The following is a 20,411-nucleotide window of genomic DNA, read 5'->3' on the forward strand; positions in this document are numbered from 1 at the left end:
GGTGAGTTGATGGACCAATAGGGATATGCTGACTGAGGAAGTGAGCCAGCTGCATAAAATATGGGGCTTCCTAGTTGTCAGCCATGGAGGTGAGCAGGTTGCATGACACTTGACCAGCTCGAGTTGGTAGCTGGTGAACTGACCAATGAGATCTCATCAATGCATCAAGTAGCCTCTGTTGTCTGTGCCTCAATTGCTGACATGGTCGACATCGATTCCCCCGGTTCCCGAGCGCCAGACTCATGATTGCGAGCATCCTACATGACCATCTGGGAATTTGCATCGTTCATCTCCGGTTCCATGGTTCCATAGGTAGAATCACGATGACAACAGCACCATGCATTCAACTCTCCTCCATGCCGCAGTTGGCCGAGGTACGTGCCGCTCGGACATAACGTGACAGGCCTGGCTCACCGGATGTAGGCGACAAGTGGACAAGACGACTGGACTGGGACCAAAGATGCCGCAGCAAGAAGAAGAGCACAGACTAGACTCAACACAAGAGCATACCGTAAGCGAGGCTCACGCCAGGTACTCAGTTATCGAGATTAACAGCCGAGTAGGCAAACGTAAAGCCTTAGCAAATAAACCCGAAGCAGTCAATGCCGCAGACAAATCACTCATCAAATCAGAAGCCGTGGTGGAATTTTGGGATATCAAACAGGAATCCCTCTCTACAGTCCCAGCATCCCGTGTCAAACACCTATATAACGCAAGAAATCCCCTTCTACCAGAGAGATCCAAGAGGAACCAACTCCACATCATCTTCCCCCTCTGCCCAGACCACCTCATCACACTCCTCCAATACAACGCCGTACGCGCCATGGCCGCCAACCGCACCCTAATCTCAGACATCCTCACCACGCCCTTAGACTGCGCGGAAGAAATCTTCCACGTCGTTCCCTTCCCTAACAACCCTGGACTTCTCCCTACAACACTCCTACCCACTATCACTCAACAGACAGTGCTTCACAGTGACTGGATCGACATGTTCCCTTGTCCTCAGGCGCGAGATAGTTTGATCCAGGCCGCTGGCACTTTTGATGAGGACGACCTGTGGGCAGACTGCGTTGGGGGACTATATGAGGGCTTTCCTGATGATGAGATGGAACGATGTGGTATGATTGCGTGGTCGCCGACTTGGGATATCTCGGGATGGGAGATGTCGGAAGGGTTTGTAAAGAAATGGGGATGGTTGTTCAAGGGATTGCCGGGGCCGTTAGAGGCGACAAATCGATGGCGGATAGGAAGAGGTGAGGAACCATTTGCTCAAGACGACTATCAGTCGAGCCTTGCTACTTGAGCTTCAGAACTTCTACGTGGCGTCAAGCAAAGTACTGTGCCCAAAATGTGGGTGAAGGCAAACATTGATAAGGTCCCAATCAAAACATGCATGTGAGTTCCCATCTTCGTTCTTATGGACAACTATAAGAACGGCTTTGAGAAGAAGATCCGTTAAGTTGCTGTCTGCATTGCAAGGCGACACCAGTGTAGTAACAGTACAAGGTTGCCGCTGATTCAACTTCGGGATGGAGTAGAGGCATCGGTGCTGGGACCTTCGTTTTGTAATGCTGCTGATTGACCTGGCCCACCCATAAGCAACAGACATATTGTCTAGCTCTATACTACAAGACTATTGCTCATTTCGTGTGAGCTTCATAGGCCCATTCGCAGTAGTGTTGAAGGTTGGCACGATTTAAATCATGGCAAACAGGAAGCTCGGGACCATGTAGTCCTCCGCTATCGCCAATATTCGCCGACAAAGCCAAGTGAGAACAACCTTCTACATCGACGGTGAACACATCGTGTTTCCCCGAGAGACAGTAGACGGTTCTGTATTGAGCAGAGGGGCAATTTGCGACTAAAGCCATGGCTGTGTCATCTTGAGCGTCTGGCAGTCAATATTTTATTATATACGACTATGCCTATTGGAAAACTCGGGATCCTGTCCGCTCTCCTATAGATAAGCTAATGAGGGTAGGGTTATCTAGAATAGTAGAATCCCGGCTAACTTATTAGATGAAACGGTGCCGGGTTATGCTGCCGCTGCTTCGACGCTGTACAGTCTGTCGTTTGTAACTACTTCAATTCGCCCACCCGCCCCGACAAAATCTTTCTTCTCTCACACCCCCGCCTTCTTCTTCCCCAGACCTTTTAGCATCGCCTTATTGCTATTTTCGCGTTGCCCCCAGTCTCATCATCATGCTTGACGTCCTTCAAGGCGGGGCCATGCGTGAAGGGCGGCCTAACTGTTGGCCTCCTCCAGGTCTCTGCGTCCCCCCCTTCTCTCTCTAAGTCTGCTCATCCTTTACGTCCTATGAGGGCTTTATAAATGCAACCAGCTGCCCTTTACTGTTGATCTCCTAATCTCACTGTTCTCCTCTGACTTTATCTATCTGCAGTCGCACAGGCAGGCTTTTCACTCCTATATCGTCTTCGCTATAGTAGATCTATCATTTGATTTTAATAATTTGTTCGTCTGCAATTTTAAGATTGCTTCATTTTCTACGGTCATCACGAAACTGATTAGCTATATTGCAGGATTCTGACCATTGCCTGAGACTGTCGAGGCAGCTCGCGTACCCGGGAGGGAGCCAGGTCAGCTACGACGGCAAGGTGTTTCGCGCCTATGGCGAAACCATAATCGACGTCGAGCTTTACGTTATCGAACACGAAGGAATCACAGCGTGGAAACAGGTTCTGAAATATAAGGGCAAGACCTTGGAAAATGGTAATAAACCCCCAACCCTCCTCGACGGAGAAATACCGTCTCAAAGAAATTCTCTTCTCATCGAAAACAATTATTAACGCAAAAATATTTATAATTCACAATTCTCATCTATACCGTCAAACCATTTCCCGTCAAGCTGCCGCCGTGGCAGTAGCAGCAGCACAATAGGCACTACCATACGCAATAACAGTACTAGCAACATTCGTTCCACAAGCACCGTTAGAACAGTCTCTCAGACCATATCCAAAGTTGACGTTGCGGCAGAGGCAAGACGGATCAGGGGATGTGCATCCCAATGATTCATATTGCGCAAGCATGTTGTTGAAACATGTCTGACCGCAAGTTGGCAGGCTTGTGATCGCGGTTGTGGAAGATGCGGAAGTGGTCTTTGTAGCTGAAGTTGGAGTTGCCGTTCCACCCGTAGCAGTTGCTAGTGCGCTGGCGCAGTACTTGCTTTGGTATGCAATTACTGCGCTCGCATCGGCCACTCCACAGACTGCATTTGAGCAGTCCCGGATGCCATAGCCGAAGTTGACATTGCGGCACAGACATGCCGGATCGGGGGTGGAGCATCCAAGGGATGAGTATGTGTTGATCATATTCAAGAAACATGTTTGCCCGCAGGCTGGGAGAGAGGAGATGGGTGGAAGTGCAGTGCTCGATGGTGTCGACGTTGACGAAGTGAGCGAGACGGACGAGGATGTAATAGCAGTTGTGTGGGAGGTGGTCGATGGGATGCTGATGGGCGGCAGAGGATCCGTCTTGACCTGAGCCTCAAACACGAGCAGCAGCGCCCTGCCGCCGCACGTCTGTTTCGCGTCGCCGGGGCAGGGCACGTTGCACGAGGTTTGGTTTGCGGCCCAGTCGCCGCCCACAAAAGAGCCGCACCAGCACTCGGTCCCCGACTTGACGCCGGCGTAGCGGAAGCCCTCGCTCCAGCACGCGGCCTGGCACTTGTCCACAGTGAGGCTGCTGCCGCCAGCCTTCGTTGACTCGGTGGCCAACGTGTGGTCGTCGATGAAGTAGCCCATTGGGTTCCATCCCGTCAGCACGGCCGTGGGCGTCTGAGACTGTGCGGGCACAGTCGTCGTGGTGCTCGCCGTGGTGGTGGTGGTTTTGGGAGGCTCTTCGCTGGCGACCTGGATGCAGTACGAGGTCCAGTCTTGCCAGTTGCTGCAGTCGAGACCGACCGACGGGTTCCAGCGGCTGAATGTCTCGGGGGAGATGGCAAACATGTAATCCCGCACCACGACGCAGCTCTCGCCTTCGTAGTTGTCATACCAGTAGCTGCACGACTTGATGGTGTCGGCCAGCACATTGGCCTGAGGCGTCTCGCCTCGCTTTCCCAGGTGCACTGCTGACGCCCCGGCTTCCCGGGGCATCATGGCAAGCCAGAGGGCTGCCGACGCGAGCGAAGAGAGAATCATGATGCTGAGCTTGCAACTTGGAGGCCAAGTGGGGGAGGGATGGACAAACGAATGATGGTCCGCTATGGGATGAGCGTGAGGTTGACAGGCGCGGACACACGACAACAAGGCGGCGAAGAAGAGGGCCGAAGCACATCCTAATACCAGCCAGATGGTGTCGAGTCACGACGCCATTAGATTAGCCCATGAGTCCACAACCCGGAATAGAACCAGAACCGGCTTCTCCTCTGTCAGTTGTCAGGGGGGTCAGCCAAAAGGGCTTCGTCTCCCTCGGCCAAACCTCATCATCGGCATGGGTGTGATGGGTGGGATTTCATTGGAAGTCATACGACGTGCTTTAACCATGTAAGTGTCGGATCAATTCCTTGATAAGACCACAAAAATAAGCTAAGTACTCTGTAGATATTACATAATATAACACCCTGTAAAAGCTACCCCAGGGTATGATTACCCCTCCTAAATCAACAGCAACTGATCCACATCTAAAGACGGATATATAAATATCGTAGTAGTTGGTCGAATTCTTTTGTGTCCCTTTATCTCCTTGCTTCAATCACATTCCATCTACCTTACCGAATATCCACTCAACCAGGCATCTATTCTTGTCTCCTGCCACTTCGGTCTCTCTAGGTTGACGGACAATTTCAATGGCATCATTCGGTCCTTTTTCCCGGCTGCCTCTCGAGCTGCGCCAACGCATCTGGGAACTGAGCATGGAGCCCCGGCACGTGGTTATTGGAAAATGCGAGTACCTCCATGCGCAATCAAGCCCGCCAGCCGTTCTACAGGCCTGCGCGGAATCGAGGTCGCATCTCCGAGGCCATTATACCCAGGAGGCTCGTTGCGGCCGCAGTGGATCATCGGCGTCGCGCTCCATGGTGAACTACGACATCGATACCGTCTGCATGACCGCCTTCGACATTACTATCTGGTCGAGTGCCAAGGATGCACCCATCAAGTACCTGGCGCTCGAGTCCAGGGACTCGGAGGCCTTCTTCTGGAACACTAGTGGTGCCGTGAGGGACATCGCGACTCTCGAGCACCTGGAGATACATCCTACGCCAGGCTCATGGCCGGAAAGGAAAAAGGCGCTCTTGTTGCAGGATTGGATCTCTCAGCTGGAGGTCTGGTACACCCCGTGCCCCCCGGCGCCATTCCGCACAAAGATCATCAGCCCTTGGCCAGACGTCGACATCCCTGAAGTTGGAGCGGATAACTTTGACGAGATATCGCGGGCTTGGGACAGGACGATGGGGTGGGCGTCAGACGGCTCATCGGAGGCTGACGAGCCGTTTCCAGATGGGCCCCCTCATGGTCAGGCAGAGGCTGACCAAGGGACCGGGGTGCAAGCCTTGTGAGCGGTCACCTGTTTGGCCCACACCCTACGGTCTATATTGACGCAGGTACGGATATGAGATACTGGATATGGCAAAATCAGGCCCTACGCTGACCGGTGGATCACCTTGTTACTTTGTTCCATGTCATTTCCCATCTCATTTTATTTTCCATCTCATGGTCCAACATCTCTTGTCGTTCCTTGCATCCATAACATGTTCATACTGCCGTTGTAGATGGCCGAAAATCTCAACGTTCAAGAATCATAACCGAACGGGACAACGGGGACAGTAGAGGTGACGCTGTTGCTCCTTCAGCCTATTTACGCATTCGTTTCTTCATACACTCCTTCATTCGCACCTTCGTTTCCTCGTCGCCACGTTTTCTTCACAGCAGTCCCTCATCATGCGGTTTCCCGTCTTCATCCTCAGCCTGCTCTGGCTCGTTCCCGGAGCCTTGGGCGCCGGTAGACGAGCAGCATATGAGAAGATCCTCTTCTTCTATGCATACCGAATCGACCAGCTTTTACCGGAGGACCAGCGAACAGTAGGCGTAAAGTGTGCAAAGTGGCCCACTAGGGAGGAGCTGCCCTGTGAGGACCCGGGCAACAATAAGCCCAAATATCTTCCCTGCAAACCAAAACAACCGGCCAGGACGGTCTGCACTCTCGGCGAGTTTATCGGGCACATCGATAGCAACAAGGGCAAGAACTATAAGAACCAGCTCTTCGTTGATGGCGTCAAGTGGGACGAAGAAAAGCTCGACTTTGACATGAAGAAAACGGCGGAAAACATTATCAAGTACGATGCTGCCGATGGTCGCAACCCGCCCTACCGCCTCTTCAAGGACGGCGCTCTCCCTGCGTATTATGGGGACGATATGATCAAGGACGGCGTGGTTCTCGGCAAGAAGAGGGGCTACGACGGGTCGCTGAATTCCATCTTCGATCGGATGGCCTACGTCAAAAGTACGCTCCCCCAAGCGACCTTTGACAGTCCCGACGTCAAGTTCCTCTTTGATCGGGTCGAGGAGAGCCGCACCTCGGTGTTGGCAGCGCGCACGGCCGACCACGACTACTGGATCAAGAAGGACTTCGTGGCCCATATCTCAGGCATTGACGTCAAGACAGCGCCGATGGGCTACCAGGAGTGGGTCGACGGCCAGGACCGAGATATTGAGAAAATCCTGACCCCCGAGACCATCACCGCAAACCAGGCCGCCATCCCTAACGTCGAGGACCAGATGAAACAGGTCCGAGCGGACCGACTGACGGACACGTTTGCCGGCGCGGCCCAAGGCAAGCAGGCGAGGGACCACCAGGTTGTGATGGAATGTTATGAGCAAGGAGGAACGAAGATTGAGAACGCCGTTTGCATTTGATCGCCCCATCAACCATGTTCTCCCTGTTGCGTTTTCAATATGCCCCTGAAACTTTCGATATACTTAGTAGATAGCACGCTTAGGCTTAATACGACTCTGTACTTATTTTCTCAGGCATAGATATGACAACTGCAACGAGTCGACGGTAACGATAGTTAGACGGGCCGTCGCTCCGAGCCGCACCGCACAGCCGAAAGGGAAGCAAAATCCCGTAATTATCCGTCGTTCGTTGGCCCCCCGAACAAAAACCTACAATACTTTCATGTCAAGCACCCGGTATTACAGAACTAATTTGAGGCCACTCACTCTAGCCTATTTAGTAAGGAGGTTGACGTGAACGGTGTCCGTGTCGGAAATGAGCTCGTGCGCACCCGGGCCCCACGCGGGAAGGCGGGGCTCTGACCGAACCGCTTTGGAGTTGTGAGCTTGGGTGCCTGGAGCAGGGCTGAAGGTGGGGCCCACGAAGGGCTGTACGAGGAGCCCAAACTGGCATCCCATTCACGATGCTAGATGATGGCTGCCTTGTGAATAGCCTGATTGTTGTTGGGTGGTTGCGCTGCTTCTAGATGAGGAAGTGTCTCCGCGCGACCCTTAAAAGTCCCCTACTTCAGGTAGGTACCATGCAAGCACGCCTGTGGGGGCCTAATCCAGCCGCCCCACCTAATAAGGTAGGTGGTTAACCGTGTTTGGTGGGGCGGGCACGAGTATGGATAGAGGGGGCCGCTCCCAGGGATCTAAGCTTATCTCATTTTCATCTCTTGTGAAATTAGAAGATGGTACAATACCTTACAGTCAGCACTAAACAATGAAAAAATAAGCCTTCTTTGTGGAGACTTCTCACGGGCCGAAGCAACTAGCACGGAGGAGTGCCCGCGCTTAGCATATCATAAGTTCCTTACGAGGATACCCACGCGGCCGTACGCGGTATGCATGAATGCAGGAACCTACCCTGGCTATCACTTACACCCATTGACTGCAATATGCATCTACAGAGTAGATACGAGTTACTGAGCGGTAAGCTTACAGCTGTCTATCTCGAGGCCTTTTATCCCGTGGACGCTGGACGCTTGATTCTCCCGTCTCGTCTCCCTCAGTTTATTCCTCCAGCGCTTTGGCATCAACTCACTCTTTTCGTTTGACTTTGGCGACCGCCGCCGTCCTCTCCCTTACACACACTCTCTCACAGAAAAAAAGGTCATCTGATCACCATGTTCGTTAAGTCTTCCTGTTTATGGCTGCTGGTAGCAGCGCTGGGCGCAAGCTCTTCGCCACTGGCTGGCCCTACCTCCCAGCCTGTGGCGGTCGGCACAAGTACACCCTCCCTCCTCCCGCATCTGGTAGTACCTTTGATGGTGAACTGACTTGATTCGTTCCAGGTCCTGCCAACATCTCAACCTTCATAGATGACTTTGTCAACCAATGGAAGTCCAGCCATCCAGACCTCGATAGCGCCGAGCTTCAGAGGGTCCTGGTATCAGCCGAACAAGCCAAAGTCTCCCTCTTGAGCACAACTTCTGGGGAACTGGAGGAACGCTCACCTCTGAAACGGGACTTGCATCCCACATCGCCAGCGCCGCCCGTGCCACCCTTCGTGCCGCGGCACAGGCGTCAGCTCCAGACGGCGGGCAACTCGACAAGTGCCAACTCGACCGTCCTGGAAGCCAGGTCGCTTGTCCGCAAGGCCCAGCAGGAGGCCAGCGCCCGAAACAAGGAGCGCTTCGCCAATCCACGCACAAACGCGTACTGGGCCAAGCATGGGTCCGGCGCAGCCGGCTTGCGCGCCCGCGCAGATGATGTCGCTGCCTTTGCCATCAACGAGACCATCGCCGTTGCTGCCGCCATTGTTGCCGAGGCAGATTATGCCCATAATGTCCCCGTGGAGTACCCGCCTCTTCCCGACGACATCAGGCAGCTCAAAGAGCAGATGTTTGGTCCAACCGGGGCTGACGCCGGGGCTGGCGCTGCTGCGGGCAGCCTCGGCAAGAGGGCTCTGTCGACCTTCTGGATGGAGGACATCAGCCACACGGGCAAGGTCCCTTTCGGCGGTTCCGCCAACGACGGGTACAAGGTGTTCCGCAACGTCAAGGACTACGGCGCCAAGGGCGACGGTAAGACGGACGACACCGAGGCCATCAACAAAGCCATGAGCGACCAGAACCGCTGTGGCAACAACTGCGGCGCCTCCACGGTCAAGCCGGCCATCGTCTACTTTCCCTCGGGCACCTACCTCGTCAGCACGCCCATCACTGCGTACTACAACACTCAGATGATTGGAAACGTGAGTTCGAGAGCCTTGTTGCCCCCGATGAAATGAAACCCTAGGTTTGGATTGGACTGGCATGCTAACCACAACCGGAACTCGGAACGCAGGCGAATGTCCGGCCTATTATCAAGGCGGCCAAGTCTTTTACCGGCCTCGGCGTCATCTCTGTGGACGAGTACACGGGCGGCAATGGAGGCGCGGAGCAGTGGTACATCAACCAGGTGAGTCTCCATTCTAGTCATCTTGGCTGGCAGCTTCTGATGGCAAAGGACAGAACAACTTTCTTCGTCAGCTCCGCAATTTCATAGTGGACGTCCAAGACGCAGACATGGACGACGTTGCCGGTCTCCACTGGCAAGTGGCCCAGGCTACTAGCATCCAGAATGTCGACTTCTACCAGTCACCGTCTACCGACAAGCACCATATGGGTATCTGTAAGTTCTCCCGGCTTTTGGAAAAAAAAAAAGGGGGGGGGGGGGGGGGCTAGCTTCCGGCCTTGACTTACACTAGCATAGTCGCAGAAAACGGGAGTGGTGGTTTCATGGGCGATATGACCTTCTTTAATGGCGAGATTGGCATTCGATGTAAGTGGCTACTGGGACGACCAATTACTGGGACCAAACGCTCTAACCCTATATTCACACTACTGACACCCGGTCACAACAGGTGGAAACCAGCAATTCACGTCGATCAACATGGTCTTCGTCGGCTGCCGCACCGGAATCGACATGCTCTGGGACTGGGGCTGGACCTGGAAGGGTCTTCTGATGAGCACTACCGAAAACGGAATCCGCATGTCCGGGGACTTCAGGGGCGGCTCCATCATCGTCATGGACTCGTTCTTGCTGGGCATGAGTAAGGGTATCTCAGTTTCCACGCCCGTCGGGAACACCCCCTCCGAGAAGTTTACTATTACGTTGGACAACGTCGAGGTCTTCGGCGTCGGTAAGGCCGTGGATCACGAAACGGATGGCGCCCAGCTCGAGGGCGGCAGCCGCGTCATTCGATCCTGGGTCGTCGGCAAGGTTTACGACGACAAGAACCCCAGTGGCACATACCAGAGCGGGCCGCTGTCGGCTCTGCACCCAACGGAAGGCTCGCTCATGAAGGGCGGCGCATACTATAGGCGCCAAAAGCCCCAGTATGAGAACCTTGTCGCCAGCGACTTCGTCAATGCCGGCACCCTCGCAAAAGGTGACGGCGTTACGGACGACACTTTTGCTTTATCAATTAATCTCGCGTTAGCAGCTGCCACACGTCGTCCGCTGTACATCCCCTTCGGGTCGTACCTTGTGAAATCCACTCTGCAAGTAAGGCTTTCCTGACTCCCCAACTCCATTCGTTTATATGGTGCTGACTAGCCCCGTTACTCGTCAGATTCCGGTCGGGTCCGTGATTGTAGGCGAGTGTTGGGCCCAAATCGTCGCCAACGGAGAGTCTCACAGCGACGCTGATTCCCCATACACTATGGTGCAGGTCGGGGACTGGGGCGAAAAGGGGAGCGTCGAGATCCAGGATCTCGTCTTCACCACAAAGGGCCCTACACCAGGCGCAGTTCTGATGGAGTGGAACATGGCCGAAGACCTGCAGGGCTCTGCTGCCATGTGGGACTCGCACTTCCGCATCGGCGGAGCGATGGGCACCGGCCTGACTGCTGCCGACTGCCCCAAGCTCACTGGTACTATCAATCCGAAATGCGTTGCCGGGTCCATGTTGCTCCATATGACTGGGGGTTCGTCGGGCTATCTGGAGAATGTGTGGGCGTGGGTGGCGGACCACGACTTTGACAGCGGCCCGGCACAGACCCAGATCGATATCTACGTCGCTCGTGGCATCTTGATCGAAAGCAAGGGCGGCCCTGTCTGGCTCTACGGAACCGCGTCGGAGCATTGCGTTTTTTATCAGTATCTCCTCTTGGAAGCACAGGACGTGTTTATGGGCAACGTAAGTGCCGGCGTTTGGACCAAGTCTTCCAAGCCCTTCCTTCTATCATTAGAGACTCGTAGGCCTAACAATGATGTCGAACCAGATTCAAACAGAAAGCCCGTACTACCTGCCAATGCCCAAGGCGCCTGCCCCGTTCACGGACCAGGTCGGGCTCTTCAACGGGGATCCCGACTTCAGCGAGTGCCCAAAGTCGGAGCCGCACTGCGCAGCTGCCTGGGCATTGATGATTTCAGGGTCAACCAACGTTCATATCTTTGGCGCGGGGTTGTATAACTGGTTCGACGACTACACGCAGGACTGCATCGACACGCAAACCTGCCAGAAGCATCTCGTCCACGTGGAAGAGAGCGGACAGATCTGGTTCTATAACCTCTATACCATTGGGTCAGCCAACATGATTGACGCAGAGGGGTCCGATCCCATTCCGGCCAAGGACAACATCAACACCAACGAACATCCGTTCACCTCCGTCATTAACGCATGGCTGCTGTCTTCTTCCGGATCGTGAGTCTCACAGCGGCGCCACATTGTCCATTCGTGTCCCACCATGAAGCCGGACATCCCAAGTGCTAACTTGTAAACAGCGGAAATGTCGACAACGACCTGGCAGACCAGGTTATCCTGGGCACAATGCTCCCACCTTGCCCATCCAAATACGACACGCTGGAGAATGTCGAAAAGTCCAAGTCGAGCATCCCGCAACACTGTCTCGACAAGTACCTCCTTCAGACGCAGCTCAACACCCTCGGCACTGCCCTTTCTGACTATAACAGCATCTTGAGGGACGGGTACGACGACAAGTTCAAGGCCTATCAAAGGTCAGTCTTGCAACAAGTCCCAGACCAGATCAACAAGTTCATGGAGGGGGCTCAGGCCTCGGGCAACTGGACCTGTACCGAGACTCGGACCGTCATCTGCTGCAGAGGTTGCCAGAATCATGCGGCGTGCACGAACCCCATGTGCGACTTTTCCACCGACTGCAAGCCCGGCGCCACCAAGAAGACAACTACCGTCGACTGCCCTGCGTCCATATCAAACAACTTACGCGAGCAGCTGCCGGTCCCCGTCGAGACGACCTACACGCTCAAGAACGAGCAGGGCTTCTGGGAGGGCCTGATGGCCGCGTACGGCATCCCGCAGGACTGGGTCAACATTGGGGAGCGGCTTGCGTACTTTGGAAAGGGCTGCGAAGGCGTCGCAGGCGACAGGACGTCGCCGGACACCTCGACCGAGTGCTTCAAGAAGTCATCCGTCTACTGGCACAACTTCCCGACGATGAAGCCGGGCGCGGCCATGGACGACCCCAAGGACAGCGTCAGCAAGTCTTACGACACGTTCAAGAACATCTACGACCGCGCCACCGTGTCCCTCGGGTTCGCCCAGTGGGACCTGTACGAGGCCAGCTCCACCGACATGCTGGCCACCGCGGCCCTGCCGGCCATGCTCCTGACCGACGCCGTCGACAACATGCGCCAGATCGCCAAGGCGGGCGAGGAGATCATTGAGCGCGAGCGCAAGCAGAACATCCTCTTCTGGCTCAACATGGTCCTCATGATGATCCCCGCGGCCGGACAGGTGGCCAGCAGCCTGGGCCGCGTCGCCATCGCCGTCGCCCTCCGCGTCGTGGGCGAGGCCGCCACCGCCGCCCTGACGCTGTACGAGCTCGTCGACGATCCAAAGAACGCCCTGATGACCATGATGGGCTTCTTCCTTGGCGGCGGCCTCTCGCGCCAGCCCTTCCGCGAAGCCGCCGCCGCCCGCCGCGGCATGCCCAAGTCGCAGTTCGAAAAGCTGCCGCCCAGGATCAGGACGGACCTGGGGCGCATCCAAACCGTTAGGAACGTGTGCCGCGCGCGTTCGTAATGGAGATGACGACGACTGCCTCCTGGGTGGTATGGTATCTCTTGACATAAAACTCCATCTGTTCTCATTTTGTCTCCTTTTTCTTTTCGTGTACAACAGCCGATGCCGGCTTTAACAAGGTCTCGCGGTTAAGATGATGATTCCGCCTCCAGCACTGCCGGTGTCCGCCATCCGACCTATTGTTAGAACAATCTAATCTTGAATGGCATTTATTTCCAGGAGAGACCTGCGACCAATCGCGGGATAGCCATCGACATGATGTTTGTCATATGGATGTCTCCGGACCAATGTATCTGGACACGATATCCCTGCAATACGACAATAGCGCAGATCATCGGAAAAGACACCCTTCCTCTTGTATTGAGTCCAGAAAGAAGCTACTCTTGATCCCTAGTCCCCCAGGCACGCCAACGGCGCTCTGATAATCGGAGCAGGGCGTGTGTACACCACGTACCTCATCGTGTTGGCAACGTGAATCCAGACCAGACGCTTCCTTTGTTCACCCCCCCCCTCCTAGACATACCACAGCATTGCCAGCCCTGGAAACCCAACTTGGTATACAGCAGATGCCAGGTGGGTGGATAAATGCACCGAGGGGTGCTTGGCGTTGTACACCAATACGCTGAGATGTAATCATTACGAGACATGACTGCAGAGCCATTTCCTTGGAGGGAAACCTGGCCCCTGCATGCGGATACCACTAAAAGGCCCGTCGCATATGCCCAAGGGTTCATGGATGTGAAAGGACCAGTCACGTTGAAGCCAACGCCAACCTAGTACCGTCACTATCGACGACTTAGCTAACCATTAGCAACTATTATTTATCTCCCACTACTATATCCAGAGAGTTACTTACTTAGCGGAATAGTAAAAATTAAAGAATAGCTTAGTAAATAAAACTAAAGCAGTTAATACTATAACTAAATTACTAATTAAATTAGAAACTATAATAAAATATTAAAATATTAAATAAAAATCATTATTTATAATCCTAGTATCCTATATTAAATATTTATGTAATATAAAAAATCCCTTTTTATTAAAAATATTTAAAAAAAAACTAATTTTATATTATCTTCCCTTTTTATTTAAATTATTTTATTTTTTTTATATAGTATTATATATATTATAATGTTACGACCCAACACGCATGACAAGGCCAGGGCCTGCCCCACAGGACCTACGGCGGCTACCACACCATATATGCGGGAACACGAACTCAGGGCGACTCCTCTCGGGACGGAAGAACTATGGGACAAGTCACGTGACGATAAGAGATAAGGAACTCCGTACGTTCGAGATACGGGGTCCGTCCTTTCACGATACGGAACCCGTATGTTCAGAACACGGGAACCGTTGGGTAAACATACGGACAAAGAATATGTTCAGGAACGAGACTTGTATATAGTGTGGACTTGAGCCGGGCACAAGGACAGACTTCCATAGCTTCTTCAGCAATCAACTTAGTATCAGATCTTACGATCGCTTTCAGCTATCTTCACTGAGAACCCCTTCTGACAAGACTACGATTGATCACCGAAGCCTTACCCACCTTACGATTTACAGACATAGCTTCAGGAAGCTATCCACGACTACGACACTGTTTACTTAGTTATCGCAGCCTCAACTTCTGCTAACATACTCACTACGACTAGCTGGCCGTAACACTTTGATTGCTCCTGTTCAGTAAGTTCACTCTACGAAAAACTAACTAAACAGTACGAACGATGTCGTCCCGCGCCTCAGCCAAATCTCCTACCCGGGCTCTTCAGCCTCTTCCAAGCAACCTGTTCGAAGCCTGGCCGAGGAAATGGAGACAGCTCCTATGAACGTCGACTCCGACGATGAGGTCACCCTCAAAAGAGACCTACGATCGACTCCGCGAGAGAGTCAAGAAAGGAGACGCAGACATCGCCAAGGTACAGACCATGTACAACGAAACCGCGAATGAGCTCCAAAACCTCAAGATCATGATCCAGCAGTTCGGGAATGGCCCAGCGCATTCAGGACCTGGAGAACGAAGTCATCCGACTCAGAGAACAAGAAGCAAGTACCAATGTTCAGGCGCTTCAGGAGAGGTCAACACTCCGAGCCGCTGCCAACATCATTGGTACCCCATCCAGGAGGACGACAGAAACTCAAACTCAGCGCACCCATCACCTATGACGGCACCCCAGGTACTCAAGGGATTTCTGATTCAAGTCAAAACTATCAGAACTTCCATCACGGAGACTTCACCAGCGAAACCGAGAAAGTTGTGCACGCCGCCAGCTTCCTCAGGGACGAGCCCTCAAGTGGTTTGAACCTATCCAGGAAGAATATCTCAGCAAAGAAACTCTTGACGAGTGCTCTACTGAAGTACGCGACATCTACAGTAACTTCAATGGATTCGAAGAAGCTCTCAGGTCCCTATTCCAGGACCCTGACGAGAAACGACAAGCTGAACGCGACCTAGCGCAGCTACGACAAACCAAATCGGCAAAGGAATATTCCGCCGAATTCAGACGTCTCAGTGCCCAACTGGACCTCACTGACGACACCAAAATGTTCATGTTCTACCAAGGACTGAAGGACGAAGTCAAGGACGAGCTGGTCAAGCTCGACAGACCAGAAGACTTCCTTCAGTACGGAGAACTCGCCATCAGAATTGACAACCGACTCTATGAACGCAAGAAGGAAAGGAAGGAACGACCTAACACCGGACGCAAGTACCAATGGCAACCTCAACGCAGTTTCCAGGCGAACCAGCGACCTCGCAACAACTGGAACAACAACCGACAAAGCACTGCCTACGGACAACATGACGGTCCCATGGATCTCAGTGTCGCCAGAGAGAAGACAACCGCCCCAGGAAGGACTTCAAATGCTACAACTGCGACAAGCCAGGACACATGGCTAGAGACTGCCGACAACCCAAACGCATCCAACACCAACCCGTTCCAGAAAAACGAGCCAATATCGCGAGCAAGGAAATTCCCACGCACAACTCTCATGGACGGCTTACGACGACAACTGCCTTATTCACCAAGACAGTAAGGAACAAACCGGATGGTACCTAAAAACCCAAGAACAACGAACGACCCGGATACGACACCACCCCACCACCTGTCAAGACCCTAGCGGTGGCAACCAAAGAAGAAGAGATACCCATCTACCGACCTCTCACCCTCGAGGATAACAACATCGAATGTGTCGCCATACTCTCAAATCTGCCAGAATATAGAAGAGAAGGCCAAGACAGACCCCATCATGAAGGATACCCTTCATCTCCTTGAAGAAAGAATCATGCAAAGACTTCAGGCAAGTACAAGGAGCAACTCCTCAAATTCGAAGAAAGAGGCCCGACACAGAAGAAATCATGGGTAATCTCGCCCACATGGCACGACGAAACAACAAGAAACAATCCCTTAGGAAGAAGGGACCCCATCGGACGACATCCCGACCAAATCCATCTGTGTGATGCGACGAGACGACGGAAACAAAAAATTCATTCGCAAGGTCAAAGAACAACTCAAGAACCTAGAACGCGAAGACAAAATCGAAGTAATCAAGAGGCCCAATCTTGACTTCGAAATCAAGAATGGAAAGGTAGACTTTCGACTCAAGAAGGACGAACTTGAGATCGGCTCCAGCAGCCACACCTTCGACGAAGAATCACCCTATGATTCGGACGAACCTCGCGACGTCGCTCGACGACGTGCTCAGACGGAGATCGACCATGGATTCTATCCTAGTGGACGACACCAGCTCTGATGAGGAACCCGAAGAACCACGGTGTAAGAACATTGATCCGTACGAAGACGACCAGACAGTACAGTTCCACGGAACTAGTCAACCTAAGGAAGTACCTATGACACCACTAGTCAAAGGAGATAGCTCCTTGCTCAACACCAAGGACGCATTCCACGAAGAATTATTTTGGGCAGAATGCCTCGACGATAAGTGTCTCTGGCATCTCTCACCCAAGAAAGAAAGTCGCTTCTACCCCCGAAGACGCGACGACCGACCTATCAAGGACGTCTACGTCGACGACCAACTACCGAACTGGACGCTCACATACTTCAATGGACTCGACAAGGCAACATTCGAACCAGACCCATGCTTTCCTATGCGATGCCAGAACAGCAACGACATGGAATGGGACGAATGTAGACACGACCATTGTCAGATCCACTACGTTCCCAAATCCCAAGCCTGGAGGGAACGAGAGGAACAAATTGAACAAGAAGCACGACTGAGAAACAGACTGTCAAAAAACTAGGAAGGCCAATCGCAAAGGAACGACGAAAGGCGAAAATCGAAGACAAGTTCCTATGTGCAACCAGACAGTGCAACGACGCACACCTATGGGTCAAACTCGAAATACACGGACACAGACTGCGCGCTATAATCGACAGCGGCGCACAAGGTTTTCATATCACCAAGAGTAATGAACAAACTCGACCTACCATGGGTATGGAAGGACAATCCATACAAACTACAAACGGTAGAAGGAGAAAGAGTTGACTATGATGACGGATATGTCAATCGAGAGACCGTACACCTTTCGACATATATCAACGATCAACAAGAACAACTACAGTACGACATCACGGAGATTGGAGACATCGACGTCATCCTAGGAATCTCGTGGTTACGAAAACACAACCCACGGATAGATTGGACCACTGGCCAGGTCCTATGGGAAAATCCAGTCACTGAACGACCTAAGAAAAAGGGTTCAAACGGATTTCAAGCAACACCTGAAGAACAAGAACAAACACGATACATAGCCTTCATCAGGACGATAGAAGACGACAGGATGTTCGCACCCGGTACCGACGATCGAGGATCGCAACGACTCCAGACTATACCCGAGGAGTACCGGATATACACGAAACTATTCATGGAACCTGAAGAAACAGGGTTACCAGAACACAGCAGCTGGGATATGGAAATCGAACTCAAAGAAGGAACGCAACCCGGGTTCTATCCAATATACCCTATGAATCAAGAAGAACAAGACTATCTCGACGAGTACATCGACGAGAAGCTCGAAAGGGACATATTCGACCTTCGAAATCCCCGCAGGATTCCCTTATTCTTCGTACCAAAGAAAGGAGGAAAATCGAGACCAGTTATCGACTACAGGAAACTCAACGAAATCACGAAGAAGAATTGCTATCCTTTACCCTCATCACTGAGCTCAGAGACCTACTTCACGGAGCCAACTGGTTCACCGCGATAGATCTCAAGGAAGCATTCAACCAGATTCGAATCAAGGAAGGAGACGAGTGGAAGACGGCATTTCGGACTCGCAGAGGACTCTTCGAGTACCTCGTCATGCCCTTCGGACTTACCAATGCTCCGGCAACCTTTCAAACGATGGTCAACCACGTACTCCGGGAGTTCGTTGACATCTTTGTTGTTGTCTACATTGATGATGTTCTCATCTTCTCTCCCGACCTCGAAACACACAAGGAGCATGTCCACATGGTATTTCAGAAACTCCAGGATGCCAAACTGTACGCCGAACCCTCCAAGTGCGAGTTTCACGTACAGAAGGTAGACTTCCTCGGATACACCATCACGCCAGGACAAATCCACATGCAAGCATCAAAGGTGGAAGCAGTCAGGGACTGGCCTACACCGCAGAACGTCAAGGACGTACAAGGATTCTTGGATTCGTCAACTTCTATCGACGATTTCTCAAGGACTATGCCAACATCGTCAGACCTCTCAACAACTTGACACGAAAGGATGCCCCATTCATTTGGGATCCCAAGTGCGAAGAAGCATTCACCAAGGTCAAAAATATGGTCGTCTCGGAACCAGTTACCAGAATTCCAGACCCCGAAGCCCTTTGAAGTCGAGACTGACGCCTCAGACTTCGCCATGGGAGCGGTCTTGGGACAACGAGACGAACAAGGAAAGCTTCACCCATGTTGTTTCTACTCCAAAGCATTTCACGGAGCAGAATTGAATTGGCAAATCCACGACAAAGAACTGATGGCCATCATCGAAGCATTTCGAGAATGGAGACCACAGTTATCCGGAACCAAGCATGAAGTCACAGTCTACACAGACCACAAGAATCTCGCGAACTTCACGACAAACAAGAACCTGAACAAACGACAAGTCAGATGGAGCGAGTTCCTATCTGAATACAACTTCCGAATCATTTATCGGAAAGGTTCAGAAAACAGCAGAGCAGACGCTCTCAGCAGAAGACCCGACCACGAAGTCACGGTCCCCGAGGAGACACAGGTTATCCTCAAACAAGAAGAAGACGGTAGCCTTGTACCAACTACGAAGCTTCTTATGATAGCCAGAAGGATCAGTACCAGCCCGACTGGAAGGATGACCCCTGAGCTCATCATGGAAATTCACAGTGCACCTGCACACGGTCAAGGAGTTACAAAACGTGGAAACGGATTCGCCAGCACTACGACAAATCCGCCACACGCGCAGAAATTGCGGAAGCAATTAAGGACTGTGCGACCTGCAAGAAAAGCAAGAACAGCCCGCACAAGCCCTATGGCGAGCTGCAACCATTGCAACCACCAACGGAAGCATGGCAATCAATCTCATGGGACTTTATCGTCAAACTACCAAAGTCCAAAGAACCACTCACGAACGTATGGTACGACAGCATCTTGGTTATAGTCGATCGACTCACCAAGTTCGCCCACTTTATACCTTACAAAGAGGCCAGCAGCGCAGAGGAGTTAGCGTACACGTTCCTCAAAATCGTTGTTGCCAACCACGGTACGCCGAAGGAAATTATCTCTGACAGAGGCTCTGTTTACTTCAAAGTTTTGGAGATCCCTGATCTCGCAACTTGGTACAGATCACAAACTGTCAACCTCTTTCCACCCGCAGACCGATGGACAGACAGAAAGAATCAACCAGATTCTCGAGACATACCTCCGTTGTTATGTGAACTACGATCAGAACAACTGGGTAACATTGTTACCAATGGCCCAATTCGCATACAACAGTGCAGTTGGCGAAAGCACAAGAGAATCCCGTTCTACTTGAACTACGGATATCAGCCAACAGTGTACGGAGAAGCACGACAAGGACCACAAGCTGTTAAAGCAGTGGCCAGCGTGGCAAAACTCAAAGAAATCCAGAAGAAAGCATCTTTGGATCTCGAGCTTGTACGTCAACGCATGAAGAAAAACGCGAATAGATCAAGGATTGGAGGACCAACCTTGGAAGAGGGAGATAGCGCCTACCTCCTTCGCCGCAACATCAAAACAAAACGACCAAGCGACAAACTGGACTACAAAAAGCTCGGACCTTTCGAAATCATTCAGAAAGTCTCAAACGTCAACTACAAGTTGAGACTACCAGACACGATGAAGTGTCATCCAGTCTTTCACATTTCACTTCTCGAACCAGCACCTAAGGGCTCACACACAGAAGATTGCATCATCGTGGAACCCAATGAACCAGAATACGAAGTCGAAAAAATCATCGA

At 52.3% G+C, this 20,411-nt stretch overlaps 5 protein-coding genes across 5 annotated transcripts; 4 read left to right on the top strand and 1 right to left on the bottom strand.

The window, feature by feature from the left end:
* Positions 1-242: 242 nt before the first annotated feature.
* On the top strand, positions 243-1,303 carry HER10_EVM0008490 (uncharacterized protein; the record flags this gene model as incomplete). Its single annotated transcript, XM_035478008.1, has 3 exons — positions 243-374; positions 424-511; positions 564-1,303. 3 exons carry the CDS (start codon positions 243-245, stop codon positions 1,301-1,303), a joined length of 960 nt encoding a protein of 319 aa, XP_035326270.1.
* Positions 1,304-3,031: 1,728 nt separating this feature from the next.
* HER10_EVM0009106 (CFEM domain protein) lies at positions 3,032-4,158 on the bottom strand (the record flags this gene model as incomplete). The annotated part of the gene is made up of 3 exons (XM_035478605.1): positions 3,032-3,169; positions 3,229-3,664; positions 3,737-4,158. The coding sequence occupies 3 exons, from the start codon at positions 4,156-4,158 to the stop codon at positions 3,032-3,034; spliced, it is 996 nt and encodes a 331-aa protein (XP_035326285.1).
* Positions 4,159-4,805: 647 nt separating this feature from the next.
* HER10_EVM0010834 (uncharacterized protein) lies at positions 4,806-5,516 on the top strand (the record flags this gene model as incomplete). The annotated part of the gene is made up of 1 exon (XM_035480282.1): positions 4,806-5,516. The coding sequence occupies one exon, from the start codon at positions 4,806-4,808 to the stop codon at positions 5,514-5,516; it is 711 nt and encodes a 236-aa protein (XP_035326339.1).
* A 382-nt stretch (positions 5,517-5,898) lies between these two features.
* Positions 5,899-6,873, top strand: HER10_EVM0012379 (uncharacterized protein; the record flags this gene model as incomplete). The annotated part of the gene is made up of 1 exon (XM_035481775.1): positions 5,899-6,873. The coding sequence occupies one exon, from the start codon at positions 5,899-5,901 to the stop codon at positions 6,871-6,873; it is 975 nt and encodes a 324-aa protein (XP_035326373.1).
* A 1,208-nt stretch (positions 6,874-8,081) lies between these two features.
* Positions 8,082-12,946, top strand: HER10_EVM0005098 (exo-1,3-beta-D-glucanase; the record flags this gene model as incomplete). Its single annotated transcript, XM_035474723.1, has 9 exons — positions 8,082-8,184; positions 8,250-9,151; positions 9,244-9,357; positions 9,411-9,570; positions 9,652-9,720; positions 9,803-10,446; positions 10,514-11,080; positions 11,166-11,587; positions 11,668-12,946. 9 exons carry the CDS (start codon positions 8,082-8,084, stop codon positions 12,944-12,946), a joined length of 4,260 nt encoding a protein of 1,419 aa, XP_035326168.1.
* Positions 12,947-20,411: the final 7,465 nt, after the last annotated feature.

Source organism: Colletotrichum scovillei (assembly GCF_011075155.1).
Source record: "Colletotrichum scovillei strain TJNH1 chromosome Unknown Contig00012, whole genome shotgun sequence".
NCBI classification, from domain to species: Eukaryota; Fungi; Ascomycota; class Sordariomycetes; order Glomerellales; family Glomerellaceae; genus Colletotrichum; species Colletotrichum scovillei.